Source organism: Acomys minous (assembly GCF_964271855.1).
Source record: "Acomys minous genome assembly, chromosome: 7".
In the NCBI taxonomy this organism is placed as follows: Eukaryota; Metazoa; Chordata; class Mammalia; order Rodentia; family Muridae; genus Acomys; species Acomys minous.
Genome location: NC_140488.1, coordinates 24,115,963 through 24,142,946, shown reverse-complemented (window position 1 = coordinate 24,142,946; position 26,984 = coordinate 24,115,963). Strand labels below are relative to the sequence as shown.

Here is a 26,984-nt window from a genome sequence, read left to right as displayed (position 1 = left end):
AAGTAGAATTCAATAGCAAAAAATGTAAAAACCTGATTTTAAATGCTCAAAAATTTGAGTAAACAATTCTTTTTTTAAAGTGTATTTTTTATTCACTTTACATCCTGGTCAGAGCTCCATCCCTCCTCTCCTCTCAATTCCACCCTCCCTCCCTCTCTCCCATCTCCCCTCCCCTATAACTCAGAAAAGAGAAACCTCTTCTTCCTGTCTACCCCAGCTGATCAAGTCACATTAGAACTGTGCATGTCTTCATCCCTTGTGCCCTGGCAAAGCAGTTCTGCCGAGGGGAAGTGATAAAAAAACAGATAGCAGTGTCCATATCAGACACTGCCCTTGCTCCCCTTATTAGAGGACCTACATGAAGCCTGAGCTGCCAATTGGCTACATCTGTGTAGGGGGTCTAGGTCCAGTCCATGCATGATCCTTGCTTGGTGCTCCAGCCTCAACAAGCCTCTCTGAGACCTGGCAAGTTGATTCTGTTGGTCTTCCTTTAAAGGTCCTGTCACCTACAGATACCCCCTGCCAATTTTTCATAAGCCTCCCTATGCATTGCCAAATGTTTGGCTGTAAGTCTCCGCATCAGTTTCAACCTGGTGCAGGATAGAACCTCTCAGCGGACAACTGTGATAGGCTCCTGTCTGCAAGCATAGCAGTGTATTGTTACTAGTGTCAGGGGTTGGTGAGAGCCATGGCGAGAGCCATACCCACTCCCATGAAGTGGGTATTTGGCTGGGCCCGACATTGGTTGGGAATTTACTCAATCTCTGCTCTATCTGCTCTGTCTTATCCCTGAATATCTTATAGACATGAAAACTTTTATGTCACAGTTTTTGTGGGTAGGTTGGTGTTACCCTCCATCTACTAGGAGTCTTGTCTATTTAAAGGATGTCTTTCATGCATGGTAAATACTCAGTCATAATCGGACATTAGCCACATAATACAAGATATCTACACTACAACACAGAGTCAGAAACATCAACCAAGGACCATGTATGATGTCGACCTAGATCCACTGCTTGGATGTAGTAGCACAGTCTCCTTGTGGATCCCATGTCTGGAGAGTAGGGACTACTTCAGACATGCACTCTGGCCACTGAACTTAGATCACTTCCCCCTGGCAAGACAGCTACGCCAGGCTACAGAGGAAGAGTTACAGCTAATACAGATGAGACTTGATAGGCTGAGGTCAGGTACTAGGGAAAGAGAGGGGATGAGAGAGGGAGGGGGAATCGGAAGGGAATAAGGGAGGGGGCTATAATCAGGATGTGAAGAATTTAAACTGCAGAACAAGCAGGTAACTTATATTGCTAATCCCACCATATGGGAGTAGCTCCGAGACTGGCTGAAACGTGAATGTCTAGGCATAGACAACGATTCTTGTCGACTGAAGAACCCCTATGAATTACTATTGGATGTCATTCTTCATATGGCATGAATGAAGAAAAAAAACATAAAAGGTTAAGAACAGGCTTAAACTGCTCAGATTGTGTTGTGAAGCCTTGTCTTATGAGGCTCAATTATTTGTGTGATAGCCAGGTTAAAAAATAAGCTAAGAGAAATAAACACTGTTCTATTTTTTTTAAAGGTGTCTTCAAACACTATGAACCCTGCTACTAGGAGTCTGTTCCAGAGTCCCTGTCATATTCTCCCAGGAGCCTACTCTAACTTAGGTCTCTAGCTTGCCACAGAGATATTCCTGCCCATAGTTTCTCTTTCCTCTGCAGGCCTTCTCTGTTGCCACCTCTACTCTCCCCAGGTCAGATCTCCACCCAATATCTCTCCGTGTTCTCTCTCCTATCTTGTTCCCTCTCTTTTACCACTACTACTGTCTATTCTATTCCCATTTCTGAGTGGCATTTGAGCATACTTCCTTTAATCCTCCTTGTTACTTTTCTTCTTTGGGTCTGTGCATTATAGTATGTTTATCCTGTACTATATGGCTAAAATCTACTTATATATAAGTGAGTACATACCATATGTGTGTCTTTCTGGGTTTGGGTTACCTCACTCAGGATGATCTTTTCTAGTTCCACCCATTGGCCTGAAATTTTCAAGATTTTCTTGTTTTTAATAGCCGAGTAGTGTTCTATTTGTGTAAAGGAATGATATTTCTTTTATCCATTCTTGGGTTGAGGGACATCTGGGTTGTTTTCAATTTCTGGTTATTATTAAGAAAGCTGCTATAAACATAGTTGAGGAAATGTCCTTGTTGATTGATGGAGCATCTTTTAGGTGTATGCCAATGAGTGGTGTAGTTGGGTCCTGCAGTATATTTATTTTCAGTTTTCTGAAAAACCACCAGGTTGATTTCCAAGTGGTTGTACAAGTTTGCACTCACACCAGATATAAAGGAGTGTTCCCTTTTCTGCACTTGAGTTTTTGATCTTAGCTTTCCTGAAGGGTGTAAGATGGAATCTCAGAGTTGTTTTGATTTGTATTTCTCTGATGACTAGGAATGTTGAGCATTTCTTTAAGTGTTTCTCAGCCATTCAATATTCCTCTGTTGAGAATTCTGTTTAATTCTGAGCCCCATTTCTCAATTGGGTTATTTGGTTTGGTGGTGTTTAATTTCTTGAGCACTTTATATATTTCTGGTGTTAGTCCTTTGTCAGATGTAGGGTTGGTGAAGACCTTTTCCCAGTCTGTAGACTGCCATTTCCTTCTATTGACAGTGTCCTTTCCTGACAGAAGCTTTTCGGTTTCAAGAAGTCCCGTTTATTTATTATTGATCTTAGGGCCTGAGATATTGGTGTTCTGTTCAGGAAGTTGTCTCCTGTGCCAGTGAGTTCAAGACTCTTCTCTTTTTTCTCTTCTAATAGATTTAGTGTATCTGATGTTATGTTGAGGTCTCTGATCCATTTGGACTTGAGTTTTGTGCAAGGTTAAAATATGGATTATTTACATTTTGACTTCTTCTTTTATGATATGTATCCCCTTGATCTCCTTTTGTTGTCTTATTGCTATAGCTAGTACTTTAAGTACCATATTGAGGAGATATATAGAGAGTGGGCAGCCTTGTCTTGTCCCTTTGTTTTAGTGAAATTGCTCTCAGTTTCTTTCCATTTAGTTTGACATTGGCTTTGGCTTACTGTGTATTTTTTTTATTATGTTTAGGTATGGACATTTTTATCCCTGATCACTCCAACATGAAGGGCTGTTGGATTTTGTCCAAGGCTTTTTCTTCATCTAATGAGATGAACATGTGATTTTTTTCTTTCAATTTGTTTATATGGCGAAACACACTGATGGATTTTCATATGTTAAACCATCCCTGCATCCCTAGGATGAAGACTACTTGATCATGGTAGATGTTGTATTTGATGTGTTCATGAGTCAAATTGGTCTGAAATTCTTTCTTTGTTGAGTCTTTGTGTGGTTTGGGTATCAGGATGACTATGAGTTTGGCTCCTTCTGTTTGAGGAGCATTGGTATTAGCTCTTCTTTGAAGGTCTGGTAGAATTCTGTGTTAAATCCATCTGGCCCCGGGATTTTCTTTTTTGTTTGGGAGACATTTGATGAATAATCTACCTTTTGTCCTATCATTTCTATATATTTCTATATTTTCAGAGAAAAATCCCTGAGTCCAACCTCGTTCTCTCTCTGAATAAAACTAGTTGTAACATAATCAATTCCCAATGAAGATAAACATCCACAGCCCAAAACCTTACACAACCCCCCTTTAAAGGAAATGGGATGGTGTTCTTTTTAAGGCTTCTTCAGGCTGATTTGGGCAAATAATATCTATGCAGGGGTTGAAATAGAACTGGGAAAATGGTTCCTCATTGATCAGCCTGTCAGTATATTTTTCTGAGATCTCCATTTTCCACTTTTGGCCTTTGTGTTTGCCTTTAAGCCACTATTACATGTTTTTATTAGCATGAATATATAGCTGGTTTAAATTCAGTAAATGAGAGCATTGCAATTACAGATGTGTGCTGCCACACATTTTTTAATGAAAGCTCAGCTTTACATAGTTTCTGCGGAATCAAACAGGTTCTTACACTTGTGCCCTAGGCACTTTGCCCACTGTGCCATTTCCTAGCCTGTGATTAGTATGTGAGTTAAAATAAAAAGGAATAAGAGCTGTATTCTCAAAAAATCAGTAAATGAGTGTTCCAACTTAAATTTTCTTTGTAAATCCTTTTAACTATATGGATACTTTTCTACAAATTTTTAAAATAATACTTTTAAATTCAACACATCATTTTTCTTTCTTTCTTTATTTGTTATTATTATTATTATTATTATTATTATTATTATTATTATTATTATTAATTCACATTACATCCAGATTGTAATCTCCTCACTCTTGTCTTTCTGTTCCCATCCTCCCCACCCCTCCAATGTATTCCCCTCCCCTTCACCTCTGACAGGTGGTGTCCTCCTCCCCCACCTTCTGCATTCCCCTTCTTTGTGTTCCCACAGTTGCTTTCTGCCAAGGGAGAGTGATCAAATCTCAGGCACCAGAGATCATGTCAGAGGTAGTCCTCACTATCCCCTTCCCTATGCAGAGAATGAGCTGTCCATTGGCTATATATACAAACAAGGGGTCCAAGTCCTCTGTTTGCACTGTCCTTGATTGTTGTCTCAGTCCATGCAAAACCCCCTGGGTCCACATCCCTAAGCCTTGATAGTTTCCTCATGGAGCTCCTGACTATGCTCCTCCCACCCCTCCCCCACCCCCACCGCAGTCCTTCCATCCACCATCTCTTTCATACAACTTGCAGCTCTTACCCCAGAGTCTAGCTGCAAGTCCCAGTATGTGTCCCCATCCCCCGCTGGGTGGAGTCTCTCAGAGGACATCTATGTTGGTCTAATATCCACTTATAAGTGAGTATATACCACGAGTGTCTTTCTGGGTCTGGGTTACCTCACTCAGGATGATCTTTTCTAGTTCCATCCATTTGCTTACAAATTTCAAGGTTTCCTCGTTTTTAATAGCTGATTACTGTGGTGGTGCACACCTTTAATCCCAGCACTCAGGAGGTGGAGGTAGGCAGATTTCTGTGAGTTTGAGGCCAGTCTGCTCTACAAAGTGAGTCAAGGACAGCCAAGGCTACACAAAGAAACCCTGTCTCAAAAAACAAACAAACAAACCCACATCATTTTTTAAAATGCCTACAATGATTTTATTGAAAATGTAATTATTTGGGGGAGAACTATTATGTCAACACTATGAAGTTTTCTGGTCTCTGAACACAAAATATCTTTCATATTAAAGCCTGGCTTAGCAGTGTCTTAGGTTTCAGCCCATAAGTCCTGTATTTCTTAGGGGGAATTTGTTCCTCCTCTATGGATTTTAAGCAGTTGCAGTATCTAGTTTTTAAGTGTTGAATTATCATTTAGCTAAATATGATCACACATGAAAATAGCACATATTATGAACTTCTTCTTGAAAAAAATTATTGGTTCTTAGAGAATTTTGCATGTTTTGCTTGTAGTTTCCCTTCTCTCAATTTCTCCAAGATCTGCATATCAAAATGTATATAGTCTTTATAAAACCCCGTTGTCTGAATTATTGCTAGGAGGAGACACAATAACCATAACAACTCTTAATTAGGAAGACATTTAATTAGGGCTGACTTACAGTTTCAGAGGTTTACTCCATTATCTTCATGGTGGGAAGCATGGCACAGCACAGGAAGACTTAGTGTTGGAAAAGGAGACCAGAATTCTGCATCAGGATCAGCAGACAGCAGGGAGAAATAGTGAGCCAGTGAGCCTGGCTTGAGCTTCTAAAACCTCAAAGCCCACCTCTGATAACACACTTCCTCCAGTAAAGCCACACTTACTACTACAAGGCCGCAGCTCCTTTCTCCTTTCAAATAATGCCACTCGCTATGAGCCTATGGGAGCCATTTTCATTCATAATACTATATCCATCAAATCCTTCATGTGCTGTCCATATATTATTGGGTTTGTAGCTTTCCACTTGAATGTGATTGACTTACCAGGGGCTGCATTCATAAAGAAAAATTGACTCCGTTTCACCTAACAACTATAATCTGTCAGTACCTCTTCAGGAAGTGCTATGAGTTTATGTCCACCTCCCATCTCCGTGCTTGGATTTCGTCAAGCTTGAGATTGTACATACTGTCCCAGCTTCTGTGAATTCATATGTCTGGCCACCCTGTTATGTTCAGAAAACACTTTTCTTTGTAGTCCTCCATCTCCTCTGGTTCTTGTACACTTTCTGCTCCTTCTTCCCAATTGATCTCTGATTCTTGGTAGAAAGGGTATAATATAGATGTCACATTTAAAGCCAAGAATTCTTCAGTCTCCTTTTCTCTTTACCTTGGCCATTTTTGGATCTCTGTGTTAATCTCCATCTACAGTAAATAGAAGCTTCTCTGAAGGTGGAGGGTACATTAATATGTTGTTATAGTAATGAATTATTAGGCATGGTTTAATGTTATGTTGATATGGAAGAATAATAGCAGTAGGCTCTTCATTATGGCCTATGACTGGTGAAGTCACACATTCTTGGACTGGTAATGTTGCCAGGGATAGGTTTCATTTTGTGACATGGGAATTAAATCCATAAAGAAAGTATCGGTTGTTCCTATGACATTCCTGCTACTATTGCACCAATGGGCATATTTTGTTAGGTCAGTAATTGAAGTATCTTGTATAGTTCACAGCTGTGTGTGACTAATGATTGCTTTTCTCCTCCAAGGGTTTCATTTGAAAATTTAATTTTAATTTCTAATTTGTACCTCATCAAAGAATCAAACAAAGACCTCTTAGACCAAAATGGCTAAGAGAAGATGTGTTTTCTAGATTTATTTTATGACTTTTATTATTTTAATTCAAAAAATATAATGGATATAATATTATAATTTGATATATGTACACAAAGTGTAGCAATAAAATTAGCATAGCTCTATATCTATAAGCATTTTATTAGTTTGGATGTTGAGAAATATTTTAAATTTATAATATCAGAAAAATATACCATTGCTATTAATTTATATAGTTTTATTTTAGGCTTTTAAGTATTGATGGATTCCAAGGTTTTGGTCTAATTCTACTAGAATTTAAAAGAACAAAGTACTTTAATGACATTTAAAATGTTCCAAAACAAAGAGAGAGAAAAAAGACTCCAAATGCGCAAAATGAGAAATCATAGTCAACTCTTAATTATTAATGTCAATGAAAAATAGCATTTTAAATGTTAACAAATTGAGACCATAGTCCTTTTAAAAAAGAAAACTAAATGAAGATGATAAGTTTTATAGTGAAAATTTCAAAATATTAGATATTGGGAAATAACATAATTTAGCACACAATTTTATCAAATAAAATCTGATTTTTATCCATGTTTTTATAATTTATTTACATTACATCTTGGTTATAATCCCCTCTCTTTTATCTTCCTGTTCCCACCCTCCCTCCCTCTTCTGCCTTATTCCCCGCCCCTAGACCTCTGACCAACGGAGTCTTTCTCCCCCAACTTCTGGCCACAACTTATCAGGTCTTATCTGGATAGCCTGTATCCCATTACTCTGTGTTCCCACAGGATCTCTCTGCCAAGGGGCAGTGATCAAATCGCAAGTACTAGAGTTCATGTCAAATGCAGTCCCTTGCTCTCCCCTCCCTTTCTCCTTATGAAGAATGAGCTGTCCATCTGAACAGGGGATCTAGGTTCACTTCTTGTAATATCCTTGGTTGGCGCATCAGTTTGTTCAGAACCCTGTGGGTCCAGATCTGCCAGCCTTAGTAGTCTCATTGTGGAGCTTCTGATTCCAACTCCGGTCTTTCCATACAACTTGCAACTCTTACCCAAGAGTCTGGCTTTGAGTCTCAGTAACTGTCCCAATCCCAACCTCAGAGGGCATCTCTCTTGGGCTAATATCCATGTATATACCATAGATATTAAATGGGCTTATACCCATGTGTATACCATGAATGTCTTTCTAGGCTGGGTCACTCAGGATGTGAAAATAATTTCTTTAAATAACAACATTAATTTTATAAAAATTCAATGAATATGATTAATCAAAACAAATTATCAGATATAAAAATAGTAAATTTGGAATTTTAGAAATCTCTATTAACCTACTTACTGGTGAGCTACTAAAGTAATATATCAATGTCAAGAATAAAACAAGTATGTCTGTAATCACCTTCATTATTTAATTATTTGGGTACAATCTAGCATAAATAAAAAAGCTAAGAAAATGAGATATCAAAATTGGAAAAGTTAAAATGTTTCAGGATTCATGGACATGATTACATAACTTATGATAATAGTAAAGAATACATGTAAAATATTTGAAAATAGTTAACAAAGTCATCTTCCTTTTATACCACATTCTTGTGAATGTGGTATTGTGACATAGCTTGAAGGTAGCAAGGCTGAGAAAATCGCAATGGAGTTGTGAGCTGGAGAGATCACCACCATAGACCAGAAAATGTTTATATACAATGAAGTTGACTATATCAATAAATAATCAAGAATAATGAGAGCTAGGTTTTCCACTACCAAAGAATTTATTGACAAATACAGAAATCAAGATATCTAGAAATATCTCTGAGGTGCTGAGTCTGAATTGGAGGTGTTGATATGTGCTCAAGAGGTTGTTGGAATAGAAAGGAACAGACAGAAATGCAGACAGGCACTCAAACAGGCAGAACTCACACACACAGAGAGAGACAGAGACAGACACAGAGACATAGAGATAAAGATACATATACAGAATGAATATGTTGTGTACACACCATATGAATGCATAATTATTTCTTCTTTCTGTCTACTGGAAAACAATGAGCTCGTGGATCTCACACTCCTCTCAAAAGATTTAAGGAATTAAAAAAATGGATACTATGATTAGAACAGTGAAAGTACAAGATGTTTCTGAAACATCTTACTGTGTTGGAAATTAAGGAAGTGACCAGAGAACAAGATGTTTCAATAGAAAATTAGAGCACATCTTAAATAATATAGTAACTCATTTATGAATCCATTCTGAAAATCTTTAATTTTTTGAAAAAAATTGATGTGAAGTTAAACCTCTTTCCCACAAGGAAAGGTAGACAACTGTATAAAGAATGATGTAAAAAAAAAAATCACTACTTAAGGGTGACCATTGTAGTGGCTGATTTACGAAGGAGCATCCGTTAATTGAAGATAGTATGTGATAGTCCCAGAATCTCTAATTATAGAATATCTGAGCATTACAAAAGGAAAAAAATGTGAACCTATGTTGGAAAAAGCTGGCAGGATCCTTAACAAGTAAGAAAGCTTATAATCACAACTATGGCAATAGAGTTGCCATCAAATGTCCCTTTGATGTATTTTGTTAACTTTTAGCATAATATCATTTCTTTGGGCATCCAGCTGAGAATGGATAACATGAATATGACAAGATTAGTTGCAAAATAGGTCTCACTTAAGAAACTTCATGATAAATGAAGGATATCTACTCTTAAATAGTCAAGATTTAAAGAAACAGAGTAGGCCAGGAAGATGGCTCAGTGGATGAAGCCTGATGACATGGGACAATTTGCAAAACTCATATGGTAGGGTGCACCCACCCATAAAAAAGAAACAAACAAAATCATAAGTCAAAGACTAAGAAATAGTCTAGTGAGGAGACTAAAAATGTATGAAGTCAGAATGTAGTGTATGATAATGGGTTAAACCCTGGACCAGGAAATGGAAAGACATTGGGGGGACACTGGGCAAACACATATGAAGTGGATGAATTGGGTGGTCATGGTGTGTCTGTATTTTTTGGCAGGGTTGAATTGGTATGGTTATTAATAATAATGAAAATTTTATTACTTTTGTGGAGCATAGATTGACAGACTTGGAAGAGACAGGGCATAATATCTGAACCTTGATCACAAAGCAGTTGGAGAGTAAAAACAATAATGCATATTTAAGAGATAAAAGAGACAGAGACAGAGACAGAGAGACAAAGAGAGTGACCATACAAAAGCACACTGTACTGGAAAGAGATGCAAGACCTATTTTTCAACATTTTTAGTCATGTTGAAATATATATATATATATATGATATATATATATATATACATATATATATACTACATGTTATAAGTGAGAAGAAATAGATCATTAAAATAAACAAACATGGCGGAATTATATAACCAACTTTCTTTTTTTGTTTAATTGCTAATTTATTTGACACAATGATCCAGGCTTGTGGAAGTTGGCTCAAATTCTTGTGTATGTAATTTCTATGTTAATAGATTTTAAATAATAGGGAATTTCACTTCAGGATATAATACCATGCACCATGGTACCATACACAGTCTCCATCACAATAATCCCATCATATAACCAACTTTCTTTTGGAAGAAAAAAGATGATTCTTAAGATTTGTGTGTATATGTGTGATGTTTGTGTCTATGTTTATATATGCTTGCATGTGCTGGACAAATGTGTGTATTCATGTCCATGTGGAGGCCCAAGGTAAATGTGCAATGTCTTCCTCTTTTACTCTCTACTTCTTATACTGAATCAGTATCTCTTGCTGGACTGGGAGCTCAGCTATTTGGGTAAGCCTGGCCAGCCAGTGTGTGAGCTGTTGTCTCTTCATCCCAGGCACCAGTGTTCTAGACAAGCTTAGGTGGTCCTGGGGATTTGAAGTCCAGTCCTCCTGCTTGTGAGCCAAGGGCTTGAGCCACTGAGTCATCTCCCCAGTCTTTGATGTTTCTCATTGATATTCATAACATATTTCAAATTTTATCCAAATTTATAATTTATATAAAAACATACTCCACCATTTCCCCATTAAGAATAGCAGGAATTTGGCTTAGGGATATGGTCCACTCAGTAAATCACATGTTGCAGAAGCATGAGGACATGAGCGTACATTTTAACAACAAATATAACAGAGCTGAGTAGAGCAAGCAGCAGAGGCCTGTAATTCTGGCACTAGGAATGGAGTCAGAGCAAGGCAGATCCCTCATCCAGCCAAATTGCTGATCTATGCTTTCTGAAACAGATTCTGTTTTAAAAGAATAAACATAGAGGGAGATTGTGCAAGGGCATTCAATATTGACTTCTGGCATCCACATGCTTATACATACACATCACTCCACATGCATAGAATCACATACACATTTACACACATGTAGTGCTCTACCACTGATGTTTGAAAATCTCTACCATATATATGAGAGGCAGGATTTCTCTGTGTAGTCATGGCTTTCCTGGAACTCACTTTGTACATCAGGCTGGCCTCAAACTCAGATCTGCCTCCCAAGTGCTGGGATTAAAGGTGAGCACCACTAATGCCTGACCCTTACTTGATATTTTTAATCAGTCTTATTCTGTGGCTCATGCAGGCCCTGAATAACAAGGATTATAGGCCTGTAACTTGTAGGTCTGGAAATTCTGAATGTTTATATGACCAACATAAAACATAGGAATTGTGATTTTTCCCCCAGTATGTAAGTTGTCTTTTTCTTTTATGTTAATGCCATAAATTATGTAGGCTGTCTTTAAAATATATTTCAATGATTTATTTTGGCAATTATGTACAATAAAAGTATAAGTAAGTGGCTATTTGATTAGGACTGCAGGCTCAGAATTCATAGTGTAGATCACATATAAATTATACTCTTTCCTTTTCTGAGATATTTGTCTGACCAAAGTGTGTGTGTGATTGTATGTGTGTCTATGCATGTGTGTGTCTGTGCATGTGTGTGAGTGCATTTGTTTGTGTGTATGCGTGTGTGTATCTGAGTGTGTAAGTGTGTATATATATATATATGTGTGTGTACCTGTCTGAATATAAGTCTGTATATGAGGCTGTTGCTATGGATTGAATGTAGTTCTGAATATGCTCAACAAATTTCGATTACTGAATTATGTCTCCAGCCTAAAGACTGTCCAAATACATTCTTGTTCTCTTGGAAACAGTCTGTCTGTATAACCCAAGAGACCCTCAAGTACAAGATCCTCACCCCCTCAGTCTCTAAAATTCTGGAATTATAATGTGAGCCACCATGCTTAACTCCCTACTATATAAAGAAAAATATAAAATATTGAACCTCAATTACATTGCTAATTCACTGGTTAGAGAGAGACTGTGAGAGACTTTTTGGGTTGTTTTAACAGTTTTATTGAGGCATATGTCATGATGTTAACTCATTTAATCATATAACGTACTCAATTCATAATTTTAATATATTCACTGAGCTCTGAAACAATCATGACAATCAAACTTTTTGACCACTCAAGAAAAAATCCCCATGCATAATCAATCTCTTCTAATTCCCTATTCACCCACATTTCTGTCAAAACTATTCTACTTTCTCTATAATTTTAACTTTTGTGGACATTTGATACATTTCACATAGGTAGTATTATCTATGTGAGTTATATTATTTGCCATTTTTTGAAGTTTCATCCATGTTGTAGTATGTATTGCTACATTTATGTATGAATAAAGTACTATTGTATGGAAGTAATGCCAGTTTAAAATAATTCATCTATCAATGGACATATGAGACCTTTGTACCTATTGGTACATTTATGGACATTTGTGTACAGGTTCTTGTATAAATAACTATTTTTATTTTACTTCGCTAGATACCCAGGAATATATATTTTGGATCATATGTTTAAATTTTTGAGGAATTGTAGGGCTATTTTTCACAGTAGATGTGTCAGTGTGTGTGTGTGTGTGTGTGTGTGTGTGTGTGTGTGTGTGTGTGTGTGTGTATGTGTTGCAGTGGGTGGTATGTGGTTATGCACTACTTGAAGTGCCATCTAGAAAACAGTGGATCACTTGTAGAACCTAATTTTTCTACCATGTGGGGCACAGATTGAACTCAGGTTTGTCCAATTTGGCAGAACCTGCCTTTTTATACGATAAGCCACCTTTCCAGCTCTCTCTAGGCAATTTTGAAACTAACTTGCTTATTTCTTCAAAATAACATATAAAATATTATACAAATTACCTGGAATGTATAGTTTGACCATCCCCTATCTTTTTATTATTTTTTTATTCCTTTAGGTTTAGTAAAATTTATTGATAAGTAGAATTTATTTTGTTATTTTGCTTTTCAGATATTATTTATTTTACACATTTATTTTTTATTTTTATTTTTTGTTTTTGTTTTTTTTGTTTTTTCACATATATTTTATTAATTTATTCATATTACATCTCAATGGTTATCCCATCCCTTGTATCCTCCTATTCCTCACTCCCTCCCATTTTCCCCTTACTCCCTTCCCCTATGACTATGACTGAGGGGAACTTCTTCCTCCTGTATATGTTCATAGGGCATCAAGTCTCTTCTTGGTAACCTGCTATCCTTCCTCTGAGTGCCACCAGGTATCCCCATCCAGGGGATGTGGTCAAATATGGGGTGACTCCCATTCATTACTAATTTCTTTAGAATGAAATTATCATTATTAATTGTTAATTATTATAAGTTTTAAAATATGATTTCTTCTTATCATTTAATATTCTTCCAATTAGAAATGACATTTTTATTAAATCAATTTGAGTGATAAGAATGTCACTTCAGCACTAAAAAAAGACATTTGGAATTAATCTAGCTCAATATTGTCTCCCTCTGTGATACATTGATCAATAAACTACACGCTTCTATAGCATAAATACAAAAGTGTATTATTATAATTATTTACCTAATTCATGCCTTTTCAATTTGAGAATGAAAGAAAACATTTATATTGAATAATAAGCCTTTTATTTTCTTTGATAAATGCTCAGGAAGTTTCCATTACCAATCTTATTTATTTACTGATACAAATTGTAGATACTACTTGGTGTCCTTCCTTTTTATCTGGGGACATTTTTAGTATTCTTTTTTCTAGGTGCGGAGATTTATTGCATTCCCTCTTGTTTCTGGAGTATGATTTCATTGGGTTCTTTAAGTAGTTTTTTGGAACATCCTTGCCAATAAACTGATTTTTAAATAGAGTAATAAGAATCTAAACACCAAGGAAAGTTATGCACTAAAGTAATAGTGAAAGCATCAGGACACAGAAAAAGAAAAGGACAGAGCAGATAGGAAGACTCATGACTACATAAACCAAGACTTCAGAAATGTAGGTATTAAGCCTGTCTGGATTCAGAACTGATACTTTTTTCACTATAGTACATTTTTCTATTAAAAATAAGATAGGAAATGGAGTGGAGATTGAAACTAGAGGAAGTAGAAAGGACTTGAGATTGGAAAGTACCAAAAATTATCTTTCTCTATTCTACTCAACTCCTGGCACTGTGCATGGGATGTCATATCATATTTTTGCCAAAGGATGGTATTTTCTACATCCTGGAGTCAAATTGTGCTTTTCAACCTACTACTGTCTTCCCATTCTCACTTCCAATCAGGTGCATGGTGGAGAGGGAGGTTGCAACATCACATCCTAAGGTCCTGCATCTCATGTCTTGCCTTTTCTACTCACATGGAATTTATGATTTGAGCTGAAGACCTGAACTTCACAGCCTTATTGAGTATCTTGAGGCATTGGTGATGGAGTTTATGCCTTTTGAGAGAGGGAGTGGAAATTATATCATCTAGGGTAGAAGAATTCTAATTTGACTATTAACTAGATACTGCTCATAAAGCTAAGTTGTAAAATCGTTCAAAGTTTTGTCTTGGTGGTAGCTATTACCATTATGTCTTCCTCATTGATCCACAATATGAATCAAGACCTACCAGCCAGTTAAAGTTTTCCCATGAATTACATTAGGTACATGACATTACCAAGTCTCCATAATTATCTAGATATTGTGATTAATTTTATGCTATATATGAAGAATCCAAGCTTATAAAGCATATAAAGGTAAAGGCTGAACAAATAATAACTCCAAGCTCTCAAGAGACTACCTATTGGATATGGGCATGTGGAAAGAGGCAGAAGGAGATGCAGGGTGTAGGGGATGTAGATGTAGATGGTAACAATTACCACGTAGAAAGAAGACAACCATCTATCCAGATTATTTAGACTATTGATTGCCAACGTTCCACGTGATGACACAGTAATTTCGTCAAGTTATACTAATTCACCAAAGCAATATGTGGGTTCTTAAAAGTAATTAAAGTAGAATTAAATATTATGTTAATTAAACATGGCTTAGATGAATTTTAAATGATGCCAATTGGTTTTACCCCTTGGGATAGCTACAAATTGCTGACCCTGATTTTGTGACAACTCAGAGTATTAGGAACTGAAAACTTCACAAGCATGGATGAAAGAGACTGAGCCAGAATATCTGTTGGATCTGTGAGTTTGCCTTAAAAGTTTCCAGTGCTTGTTTTCAAGTGACAGTGATAACTGTCCACTCAACTTCCTTGTCAGCCCTACTGTTTCACACCTTCTACTCTGAAATGTTCCCTTCTGTAATACACCTTCTTTAATGAAACTAGTCTACTAATCCTTCTCCCGTGATTTTCTCTATTTCATCCACAAGTGTCTGTGGAGTTTACCACCCTCTGTTCTAGGACAGAAATAAGTTCTCACATCTCTGGCTTCCCACATCACCCCTATAATTTTGTATTTGAAAACTAGAGGTTTTGCCTGGTCCTCCTCACTAACCCCACCATTGGAATGAGCACTTCCCTGTCAGGGATAAGCAGATTGTTGTGTTCAGTGCTGAAGTAATACAAAGGTCCCATTCACTAATCTTATGACAAACCTCCAATAGAAGCTTTCATTGCTTCGGCTTTTTTTTCTACCTATTCAAAACCATTTCACTTCAAACCTTTGTATTCATATGATCATTTAATCACAGTAGATAATTCTTCTTCCTAGTAGCTTCATTTAGCCTATACTCCTATTTAGGCATTTAATAAAGTACAGTGACACCCTAAACTGTAAGTCTCAATCTTGCTTTGAGCACATTGATAGAAGCTATTGTTCACTGTATGCTCTTTCCGTGAGCTATTCAAAGTTCTTGGTTAACAATTACTCATGAAGGTTCATCCATACACATTTGTATTATGCAATCATGAACCTCAGGAGAAATGACAATGCTTCATAGCATGTATATTTTCCAGATGTATTTTAAGTGAAAAGAGAAAGGTACAAAATAATAACCCATTTTTCTATTACAAATGCTTTTTACACATATCTAAAAAGCTCTGTGCATGTCTTTAAGAAAAAAAAAACACTAAAAGTACTATGCCAAAATGCTAATGCTGGCTGCCTGGAGAGGTTGGACCTTATCAATTTGTCTCTCCTTTCTCCATATTTTCCAGTCCTCAATAATGAGCATGAGGAAAAGGTGACTTTAGGTAATTCAATTAATTATCAGAGTCAAACAGCATGTGTGGAAAAGGTGACAATCCTTACCAAAGGGAAATTAACACATTTATTGTTATGAATTTAGGTTGCCTTTTAAAGCAGGAAAATATCTCTATAAAACTGAAAAAGAAATAAGTGGAAATTTAATGAGTTTGAAACAGACGTTTTACAAACTACTTTTGAAAAATCATAAAATAATACTAATTTATATCTGGCTTTGTTTTTCAAGTGCTTGACCATTTTTTCCTCTAGGGCCAATATTCTATGCTCGAAAAGAAAAAGGGCTATAGCCCCTGTTTTCGGTGGCATCTCTCACCTCTCACCTCTCTCCCTGCTCTTTTCTATGACCTTCTACACAGCCAAGAATAATTAATACACACAGAATGTACTTAACATATTCTTGCACAAACTAGCACATTCCTGTCCTCCAATAATGACAGCCTACCCATATTTTTGGAGTTATACAAAACACCCTTCATACAGATGACAGAAGGTTAGTGTCTAGAATATATAAACTTAGAAAGCAACCCAAACAACCAACCCAATAAAAACTGGAACATGAAACTAAACAAAGATACTCGAAAAGATGAGTACAAATGGCTGAGAAATATGTGAAAACTGTTCATCATTCTTAGTCATTAAGGAAGTGAAAATTAAAATCACATTGATATTTCATCTTCTACTAGGTGGAATGACTAAGATTAAAAGCAAAAACATTTTGATGTCCATGGCCTGTGTTGCATCAGAGGGTCATCATGGTGTCTGTGGTCTGCTCTGCTACCAGAGACCATGCTAAGGTCTGCTGACACCAGAGACCATGTGGACGGCGATTATCCTTGCTGTTACGGAAATCATGTAGAAGGCCATGCTCCATGCTCCCACTGACTGTAAAGGGCAAGGCAGCTACTTTGGCAGTCGTATTCATAACTGTAGACTCAGTTGAGAAGGAAAATCATTGAAGACTGTAACAACATCTACCCACCTCATCTCTACCCGCCCCCCCAAAAATGAATAGCTTAATGGGAAGTCATCAAAGAGAACTCTTAGAAACTGTGATAAGAATACTGATATGTAGCTCTCCACAACTGGTGGCTTCTGGCATGTGGTGCAGGTGGGAAAGGACTCAGTTTTCTTTTAAGGGTTGGCCACTGAGAGTTTGACCATGCCCCAATGAGTACATGGACAACACAAACTGAAAATCATGTCTGGGCAAAAATTACTTGGCTGGCTAGTTTATAGGGGCTAAGGAAGAACCCAATAGTATTATTCTACTAAATGGGTGTAGTAATAAAGCATCTCCTAAGCTCTCATTTTTATATCCAAGAATTAATGTATCACTTAGCCCTCATCAGAGAAGCTTCTTTTTGCAGTAGATGGTGGTTATACAGAGACACACATCTTGTCAAGCACATAAAATGAGAGGATGCAAAGTGCTCATTTCTAAATTGGATACTATATCATATTCCTAACCCCAAGGCTCAGGAACCATTGTGCAAGAGAGAGCAGAAAAATTTGTAGGGTACATGTTTGGGGAGACAGACAGCAAAATTCTGCTGTGAATAGGATGTTCCTACTCCAATATCTCCAAGAATCTTAATTGGTAGACAAATGATATGTCAATTCTGGGCCAAAGAAGACCCTAATACAGGTTTTTCTCAGATAATAGCACTGTCGTCTGATCTCTGCTGCTCAGCCAAACACCACAGAACTGGCCTTCTCCATACAAGTAGAACATTATGATAGGCAGATTTGGGCACAGGGGTCCCACTCAGACTAAGGCACCAGCCAAGGACAATACAGGCAGTAAACCTTAAACCCCTACCCAGATCTAGCCAATGGTCAGAACAGTCTCCACAATAGAGTGGAGAGTGGGATATGACTTTCTCACGTACTCTGGTGCCTCACCTTTGACCATGTCCCCTGGATGGGGAGACCTGGTGGCACTCAGAGGAAGGACAGCAGGTTACCAAGAAGAGACTTGATACCCTATGAACATATACAGGGGGAGGTAATCCCCCTCAGGAACAGTCATAGGGGAGGGGAATAAGGGGAAAATGGGAGGGAGGGAAGAATGGGAGGATACAAGGGATGGGATAACCATTGAGATGTAACAAGAATAAATTAATAAAGGAGAAAAAAAGGGAAAAAAAAGAACTGGCCTTCTCTATATGTACTGATAAACTCTATGTACTGGGTCTAACATGAGGACTTATTGGGACTGAGGTCACAGATACTGAGGACTGTTTCATCACAGTTGGTTGCTTAGAGGCCCAGAGCTGTATGATGCTCCGAGCACTACCACCCAGACGAAGACAAAAAAGGATCACTAAAACAGTTGGAGAAGTCTACTCCCAGGAAAGGGTCTATAGCCTAATGCATGTTTGAAGTGAGAAGGGCCTGGCCATGTTTGCAAAGCTCTTGGGAAAGCAAGGCTTAGTGTCTGCAACTCTGGCCACTGGATGCAGACCGAAGGAAGGGATTCAATTGCTCAGAACATCTGAGTGGGCCCAGCTGCCTTTCCTCATGGAAACTTCATTACCCCTGACAACCTTCTCTCTGCTTCTCAGCATCTCTTCAAACAATGAGATGAGCTTTCTACCTCTGAAAGAGCTGAGCTAAGATCTATGGGTGAAACACCTTGTTTGAATTCCTAAGGGCAGGCACTGGCATAGCAAGATTGACAAGGAGAGCTCAGAAATCCCCACAGACAGTCATTTCCATTGAGCCATTCTTTATGAGACAAAAGGAGGAATATGTCTTCTTGGAAGCCTGCTGGAGAAGCCAAAAACAAACCCCCAAAATCCTGAGTTAATGATCTCCAAGACTAAATTTTGTAACACTGAGACTCCGAAGGTCAGGCCTTGAGTTTTGTGAAGAAAAGCAAAAGCCTACCAGGAATGCCTGACTGGATCCACTCACTTTGTACAAATCTGGAGAAGTTTCCCATGAGCCACTGGAGGCTAAGTTTGGCTATGTACTATGAACACTGGATAAATATCATTGAAACAAACATTGGCAGGAGATCCACAGTACATGGAAACTAATTCCTGTATTGGAGACCAGAAAACATAGAAACTTCAATTTGCCTAAGATCACAGAATTAGAAAACAAGGGGAGAGTTCCAGTGGCTGCCACATTGACTCTATAGCTTAAACTCTTGAGTCTATAGCTTAAACTCTCTCTTATTGTTATGTGAATGGAATTTGGAGCCTTGTACACATTACTCAATCAAGCTACATTCTTTGTCCATGGAATTTGTACCTTAACTACCATGTTCTACTCTTTAAAGAAACCCCTCATTATAAACACAGATGGTTTCATATCATGTGATCAAGGCATTTGGACAGGTCCCATAGTTTAGAAGGGCCTGAGATTTGGAGTTTCGCTTCACATCTATGGCATTGTAATATGTTGAATTTTTTTTGTCATGGCACTCTACAAGCACAAATGCATGCATACTCGAAGCCTGGACCTTCTAATGGCATGTAGTCCTATTTTCATCGTCTCTCCATCTCTCTAGAACGTATTCTTGGCTATGACTCCATCAACCCCACCCAACATGTCCTACTCTATCTCACCATTCTCTACCTTCAGAAGCTTAAGCATAATCATAGATAGGCTTGGTTTTACGTGCAAGAAAGCTGCAAAACATTACTGTTGAACATGGTATCAGCTGTCCTAGCCACAGATTGTCACTGACATAATATCACCTTTTGTAGGCGACTGATATGGAACTACTGATGATCTCCATAGAGGTAAAACTTAAAAGACCTTTGGTGGCTTGGGGCATCATGTTTACGGAATGGTAAAATGCTCAGGTTAACTTTGTCTGCTTGCCCGGCAGTTGGTGGCAGGAGAAACCTGGTATTTAGTAGACCCTGTATATCTGTACCAAGTCTTAATAAAAGGTTACTGGATACTTATGAGTGTCTGAACTTGCCTTTTAAGCATCCCTGCACTTGAGATGGTGTGACACTAAATAGCCAAATTAAAGCAGCACCACAAGTTGAAGAAAAGACTGTAGAAAAAATGCTGTATGTTCGAGGAGCTTTAGGAGAAATGTTTCCTGAGGTTTCTTCCTTAGAGGGGCTTCATCTTCTTAGGTACCTCTTGGTCAGGACCTGACAATGATGTTGCCAGTACTATGTATGAAGCATATCTCTTACTAAATCACTTTGATATCCTGAGGCCTATAACTTTCTGTAGAGAAGTGACGGGAACTGATGAGGTTGTAGCTATCTGTAACTTCTATGAGGGTCTTTGAATTGTGGATTTTGGGGTGGGCATTTCACACAGTAAGGAAACAAATGCCAATTGAGTGTTTTCAGCACAATTATATGGGGTCCATTTCATCGTATCTTCCCAGTTGCAGTAAGCGTCATACTACATCAAAGGATAGGATTAGTACATAGTGTTCAGGGGTTATAAACCAGTAAGCCTAAATTATAACTCTACTTTTGCCACTGACTAGCTGAGTGAGCTGCAGAACATAATGTTTCCCTTGTGAATATTCTGAAAAGAACAACTTTTATTAATCTAGTGTTTTCTGTCATTGAGTTTCTGGAGATAATAAGAGAGAAAGATAGTGAAATCCAGATAATGACTGCATCGTGTTGTCTTTAGGCAAACCTATTGCACTGTTATTCTTTCAATCTTGTTTCAGTGCTGAAAATATTTTATCTACCTTCATCCATGCTTTCTGTGGGTCTTATTACCAATGGATTTCAATTTGGAAAACAGTACATAAAGATGGTCTTTTATTACAAGATGCAATCTATATACATAATGTGTCAGATACTGGAGAAGGACAAAAATCTAGAGAGGGCATCAGATTGATGTGGTGGTAGAGAGAGAAACATTAGAGGTTATTGAAGGCAACGAAGTTCAGATTCATTCCTAGAGGCAATGAGAAGCATCCACAGAACCCAAAGATTTTGCTGCATTCTGGAGTTCTAGAAGGCAAGAGTTTCTACTTTGCCTTCAATGCACAACAAGATACAACAATATACAGTAGAGAACATGGATTTAATGAAGATGGGGGTTCTTTGTGAACTAATTCAAACTCTGCTTATTTCTTGTAGCCTTTATTAAGTAACCAAGACCTCTGGTAGGACTGAAGAAAATCAACTGAACATGTTTTCATCCTTCCAAAGGCAAAATAATTAAGTAAATCACTGAGTATTTCACTGGATGTCAAAGTATTATAAACCTATAAGAGACATGCAAAGTGAATTAGAAAAAAAGGATATTCTTTCACTTCTCTCTAAAACATCAGGAAAATATAGTCACAAAAATATGGAATTTAAGTTTAGACATTAAGGATGAATAGCACATAAGGAATGGGGACATTTTTGTGCTATATTCATGACTATGGAATTTGTGTTATGGAAAGAGAATATATTTTAAGCAGTGTGCAGAATAAGAGAGGGCTGCCATAATCAGACTTGCTTAATTTCCAACTAGTTTTATACATTCTTCATCAGTCAGATTAACCACTTAAATCTGGGGTTGTCTGATGAAAAGCAAATTTGATAGGACCCAGGGTAGTTTCAGGAAGAAAGGATACAAAACTAGCGACCTAATCCAGGTGAGAAGAGAGAACTCCTTGATCTGATGGTGAAAAAGAAGTTAACTCAACAGAAGTGGAGAGAACTGATATGGATGTGGTACTTGGAGTTACAGATAGAAATGGAATGTCAATGATTAAATCTTTGCTTTGGAGCTGTAAAAGTTGGGTGGCTTAAGTTACTTAGAAGAGAGACAAGGAAAGAGGAGGAATAGGTGAAAGAGGTTTGTTTTTTAATCATTATGCATGCCCGAGAGTCTGCAAAGTGCTTTAAAACCTGGAATTCTCAGACTTTTGTTTTTTAACACAATCAACTATGCCCCTTCCATAACACCTAGGAGTTAGTAGACAATAGATGATTGACTTCCAAGGTTGCACAGTTCTTAGAGGTAAAGTCTAAAGATAAAATATACTTGTAGTTCAATGATTGTGCCTGACTGCAGATGGAAGCACAACCTTGATTTCCCACTTATTGATAATGATGAGGATTTGATGTGTTTATGTTGTCTTCGATTTTGAAATGTGGTCGTCTCATTATACAGCCCAAGCCAGCATTGGACTCGGTACGCTGCTGTGCCATGAACCCTGGTTCCAGATAAATACTATTTTCTGGTTTTCCTTGCAGCATAAGCCAATGGGATTATTTCTCCACAGCTAGTTCTTAGAGTTTGGTTAATGTCCTAGATTCTATTCTCATTCATAAAATAAAAAATAAAGTTTCATAGTCTCTAGATTGTTTTATTAATAGGGATTCATATGTAGTCAAGGAAAACACTGGACAAAATGTAAGTCTTAGTAAATTCTATTATCTCTTGAGACAAAGTAGATTAGAGACTGTGCCTCAATATTTTCTGCAGGGCGACTTTCACTTCCTGATTTCTCAAACTGTAGATGAGAGGATTTAACATTGGGATCACCATAGTATAAAACACTGAGATCATCTGATTTCCTGCTTGAGACCCATGCTGAGAGGGCTGCAAGTATGTGTACATAGTTGTTCCATAGTACAGAGCAACTGCAGTCAAGTGGGAAGCACAGGTGGAGAAGGCTTTCTGTTTGCCAGAAACTGATGGAATGCCCATGATAGTCACGAATATAGACATGTAAGAGAGAAGAATTACCATGACTGATGTAACAAGGGTGAATCCCCCACAGCCAACAACCAAGATCTGGGTTACCCAGGGATCAGAGCAGGCCAGTGCCAGCAGTGGGGGTATATCACAGAAGAAGTGTGAGATGGCATGGGGCTGGCAAAACGATAATTGTGTCATGGAAGTTGTTACAGCAACCATGTTAAGTAACCCACCAAAGTAACAGCCTGCTACCAAAAGGAGACAACGACCTCTGGACATGGTAATGTGGTAAAGCAGTGGCTGGCAGATGGCAGTGTAACGGTCATAGGCCATGGAAGCCAAAACATTACATTCAGCAGAAGCGAAGATTATGAACAAGCCCATTTGAGCCATACATCCAAAGAAAGAAATTTCCTGTAGCTGAGATAATAAATTTGTTAAAGTCTTTGGGGTTGTGATGGAAGAGAAACAGACATCAAGGAAGGACAGATTTGAGAGAAAAAAGTACATAGGCGTGTGGAGACGGTGACTGACTTGAATTAGTACCAACAGGCCTAGGTTCCCCAGTACAGTGATGAAATACATAATAAAAAAGAGTCCAAAAAGTGGGATCGCAAGATGATGGTTATCTGTCATACCAAGAAGGAAGAATTTAGTCTCTGTAGATGAATTTTCCATTGACACGACTGAGGACTGCTCCTGACTAGTTATAAACTCATTTGACATGCTGTGAGGAAATAAAACAAAACTCGCTGATATGAGTAAAACAGTCCTTCTCAAAATGCATAAATCAGGATAGTATCCAACCCTTCTCCTTATTTACGGTCACAAATCAAACCCCCTTCCATACAGTAGTACCATTTACAAATAAGGTATGTAACATGCAAAGGGTGAAGAGAAACAGACAAGCAAGAAAGAGGTTAACAAAACTCAGGTGTTAGGAAGAATTAGGGAGGGAACAAAACAGCAAAGGCCTAGAAGGCAATGGGGACCTGATAGTACTCATCAAAGGAATAAGTGAGGGTTTACTACATGTTATTACAAAAACAATAAAACCAAAACACAATAGTGAGGCGAATTTAATCTCATTCTCCCTCCCATGCCTATGGAATGGAAAAGAGGCTGAGGCAAATGGGTCAACTTAACAGCGAGTGAATCAAATGCATCAAATAATTCGATCACAAGCCACCTCTCCCCACACCTTTAGAATCTGGAATGTTATTTCTGACAAAATAGGGTTACTATGACTCACTATTTATGTTGCTCAGCAAAGCATTTTCCAAAACCATGGTCATCTTCTCACTGAAATACTATTACAGGCATTAGAATACCCACAAACGACCACAAGATGTTGAGCTCAGATGTGAAGGTACTGCTTATATGCTGTGAAAGACCAGTCAAGAAGGGCAAACCTCTCAGTGTTCGTGCAGCTCCCAGCCGTGCAGCTTTTTGATCCTTTGGCAGTCCCTGAATCAAAGGGAATGCAGGAACAAAATTAACTGTGACCCCCAAAGGCACTGAGTGACCAACTGTGTCTAGGTCAAGGACAAAATAGCAAAGTGGTTGATGTCAGATGGTATCAGGACTGCACGGGTTCTGGCTCTCACTCTTGTGGTCACAAGCTATCTCTGATGGCCCCTTGCTAACTCACACAAATACCAGGCCCTTGCCCTAGGTAAAGACCAGAAAACAGAATGTGTGCATCTATGCAACTCTATCTCCATGTATAGAATCTAAGTCAACTCCCATTCCACCTAGAATATTGGACAGCCATGGTGCAATGGAATCTACAGTGGGTTCCTCAATTTCCCTAGGAGCAGCAGAAGAGGACTGAAGAAGAGTGATCCCAAGCTTGACTAAAGTCAAAATCCCTGGGCTATGACATATAGCTTAAGGTAAAGCTGTTGTGGCTCTGAATTTAAACCCTAAAAATTAAAAATAAAATTATTTTCATCATTGCAATACACCAGAAGACATAGTTTCATCATTTGGGATAATAACATTTCTGATCCTGCAGCCATAAAGAGTATCTTAATCTTCTCAGGAGAGCAACAAACTCTTTGATCTTCTCAGGAGATCAAAGACTCAGCCCATGCCACTTTTAGTTCACTCTATAAAAGAAGGGTAATGGTAGAATCTAAGCCATGGAACAACTGTGAAAATTCAATAATACCATTTTTAAAAAACTCTTTAGTATGTACTAAGTGCTCAGTAAATTATTTTCTCCATTCTTCCCGACCCACTAGTACCTGTTTTATATGTATTTTATGTCTTGGTTGTCCTTATTTCACTAAATACAGGCAGAGACATCATTGCAAATGATCAGAAGAGAGATTTGGTGACTAGCTAAAATAAAAATCTCCAGACTCCACAAGTATCACTCCCTTACCATGATGTCCTCTGAACTCTAACTCTCTCTCTCTCTCTCTCTCTCTCTCTCTCTCTCTCTCTCTCTCTCTCTCTCTGTCTCTCTGTCTCTGTCTCTCTCTGTGTCTCTCTGTGTCTCTCTCTGTCTCTCTCTGTCTCTCTGTCTCTGTCTCTGTCTCTGTCTCTGTCTCTGTCTCTCTCTCTCTCTCTCTCTCTCTCTCTCTCTCTCTCTCTCTCTCACACACACACACACACACACACACACACACACACACATGCACATGACTTTTTTCAGAACAAATTAAAAGAGGGCCTCTCAGTTGTACTTATTCTAATACTCGTTTAGTTTGTGGCTTGCTTTTTTTCCTCCTAAAGTATTTGGGTTGTCTCCTGCTGCTGCAGTGTAATGAGGGCATTCCACAATGTCTACCCTCAAATGAGGAGACAGGAGGAAAAAGCTATGGTGGGGTAAATGGAAAGAAAGCTGCTTTCAGTAAAAAAAAAAAAAATCTGGAACTAATTCATATTGTGAGTGGATGGTAAAAAAAAAACAACAAACAAACTCGTTACTACTTTAAGTCCCATGTTTTGTCACCGCTGAAACCAGAAAAAATACCAATGACTATTCCTCTTTTAGGATTGGCAGGAAGATCAAAGAAGATAAGAAATGTGGCAGTGCTCTGTAAACTCTGAAGTGTGATACAATACACATGGAACAGATCCCTACTATTATTCTATCTCGGAAGGTGGGAGAGGGAGGAGGAGCACGTCAAGATGCTTATTCTATGCTGTCTGTTCCAGCTCCTGCTTACAGAGCTGCAATTTCTGCCCTCCCACTCACCCCCACACCCGTCATCTGCTAAGCCGCTTCAACTGTGAGTGTTTCAACCTGGGAAGGATTAAACGAACAGCTCGAGTCTGTTCACATACCTGGGATCTTTTTTTTTTAAAATCAGGTTTCTTTCGATGTTATTTTCACATTCTTGTGTCATTTAAATTTCTTCCCGTTTTAGGGTAACTTTTTGCCTTGGTATCTGCATGCATCGTAAGTGTTCAATAAGAATACTTGGATGAGAGGCGAGTAAGTGACTGCTAGTCTTAAAAACACAGTGAATCTCTCTTTTTTTTTTTTTTTTTGTATTTAAAATAAGATCGAATTGCTCTTTCTTCCCAGAGGAAATAAACATAAAAGTAAGGCTTTTATAAAAGAATGATTTGATACTCCCATCTGCACGTGCTGCTGCATTTACTACTGTCATGATGACAACTGAGCGGCTTTATTATTGCCCTGGATGGTGTGTCTTGGATATTTACTTGCCGGAAATATTCAGCTCTCCTACTCATTGAAAAACTGATCTTTTACAGGTACTTTTAACACAATCCCGTGCTTAGTCATACAAGCATTTACATTTACAGTACCTAGTCTTTAAAAAGTTCGTTACCTTTTTCAATTTTTCAGTCAGGCTGTTCACTGTGACTCTTCTAAAAAAATTAAGCATTTGGAATTTAAAGAAGTCTTTACTAAAATGTTTTGAGTGTTTACTAAGTGATATGCTTCTGAAAGGCATCTTTTCCAACCCACTAATTTTTAAAGTAAGAAACAAAGAAAGTGATATGGTTAAAGACTCAGTCAACAAGTGGCGGTGCTGGTGTTGAAACCAGATATTCTGGCCTGATGCACTTGCTCTTTATATAATGCCATTTTGATTTATTCTTAACTTGT

At 38.0% G+C, this 26,984-nt stretch overlaps 1 protein-coding gene across 1 annotated transcript; it reads right to left on the bottom strand.

Moving 5' to 3' along the window:
• Window positions 1-22,648: 22,648 nt before the first annotated feature.
• LOC311601962 (olfactory receptor 8A1-like) lies at window positions 22,649-23,572 on the bottom strand (the record flags this gene model as incomplete). The annotated part of the gene is made up of 1 exon (XM_084789713.1): window positions 22,649-23,572. One exon carries the CDS (start codon window positions 23,570-23,572, stop codon window positions 22,649-22,651), a length of 924 nt encoding a protein of 307 aa, XP_084645839.1.
• Window positions 23,573-26,984: the final 3,412 nt, after the last annotated feature.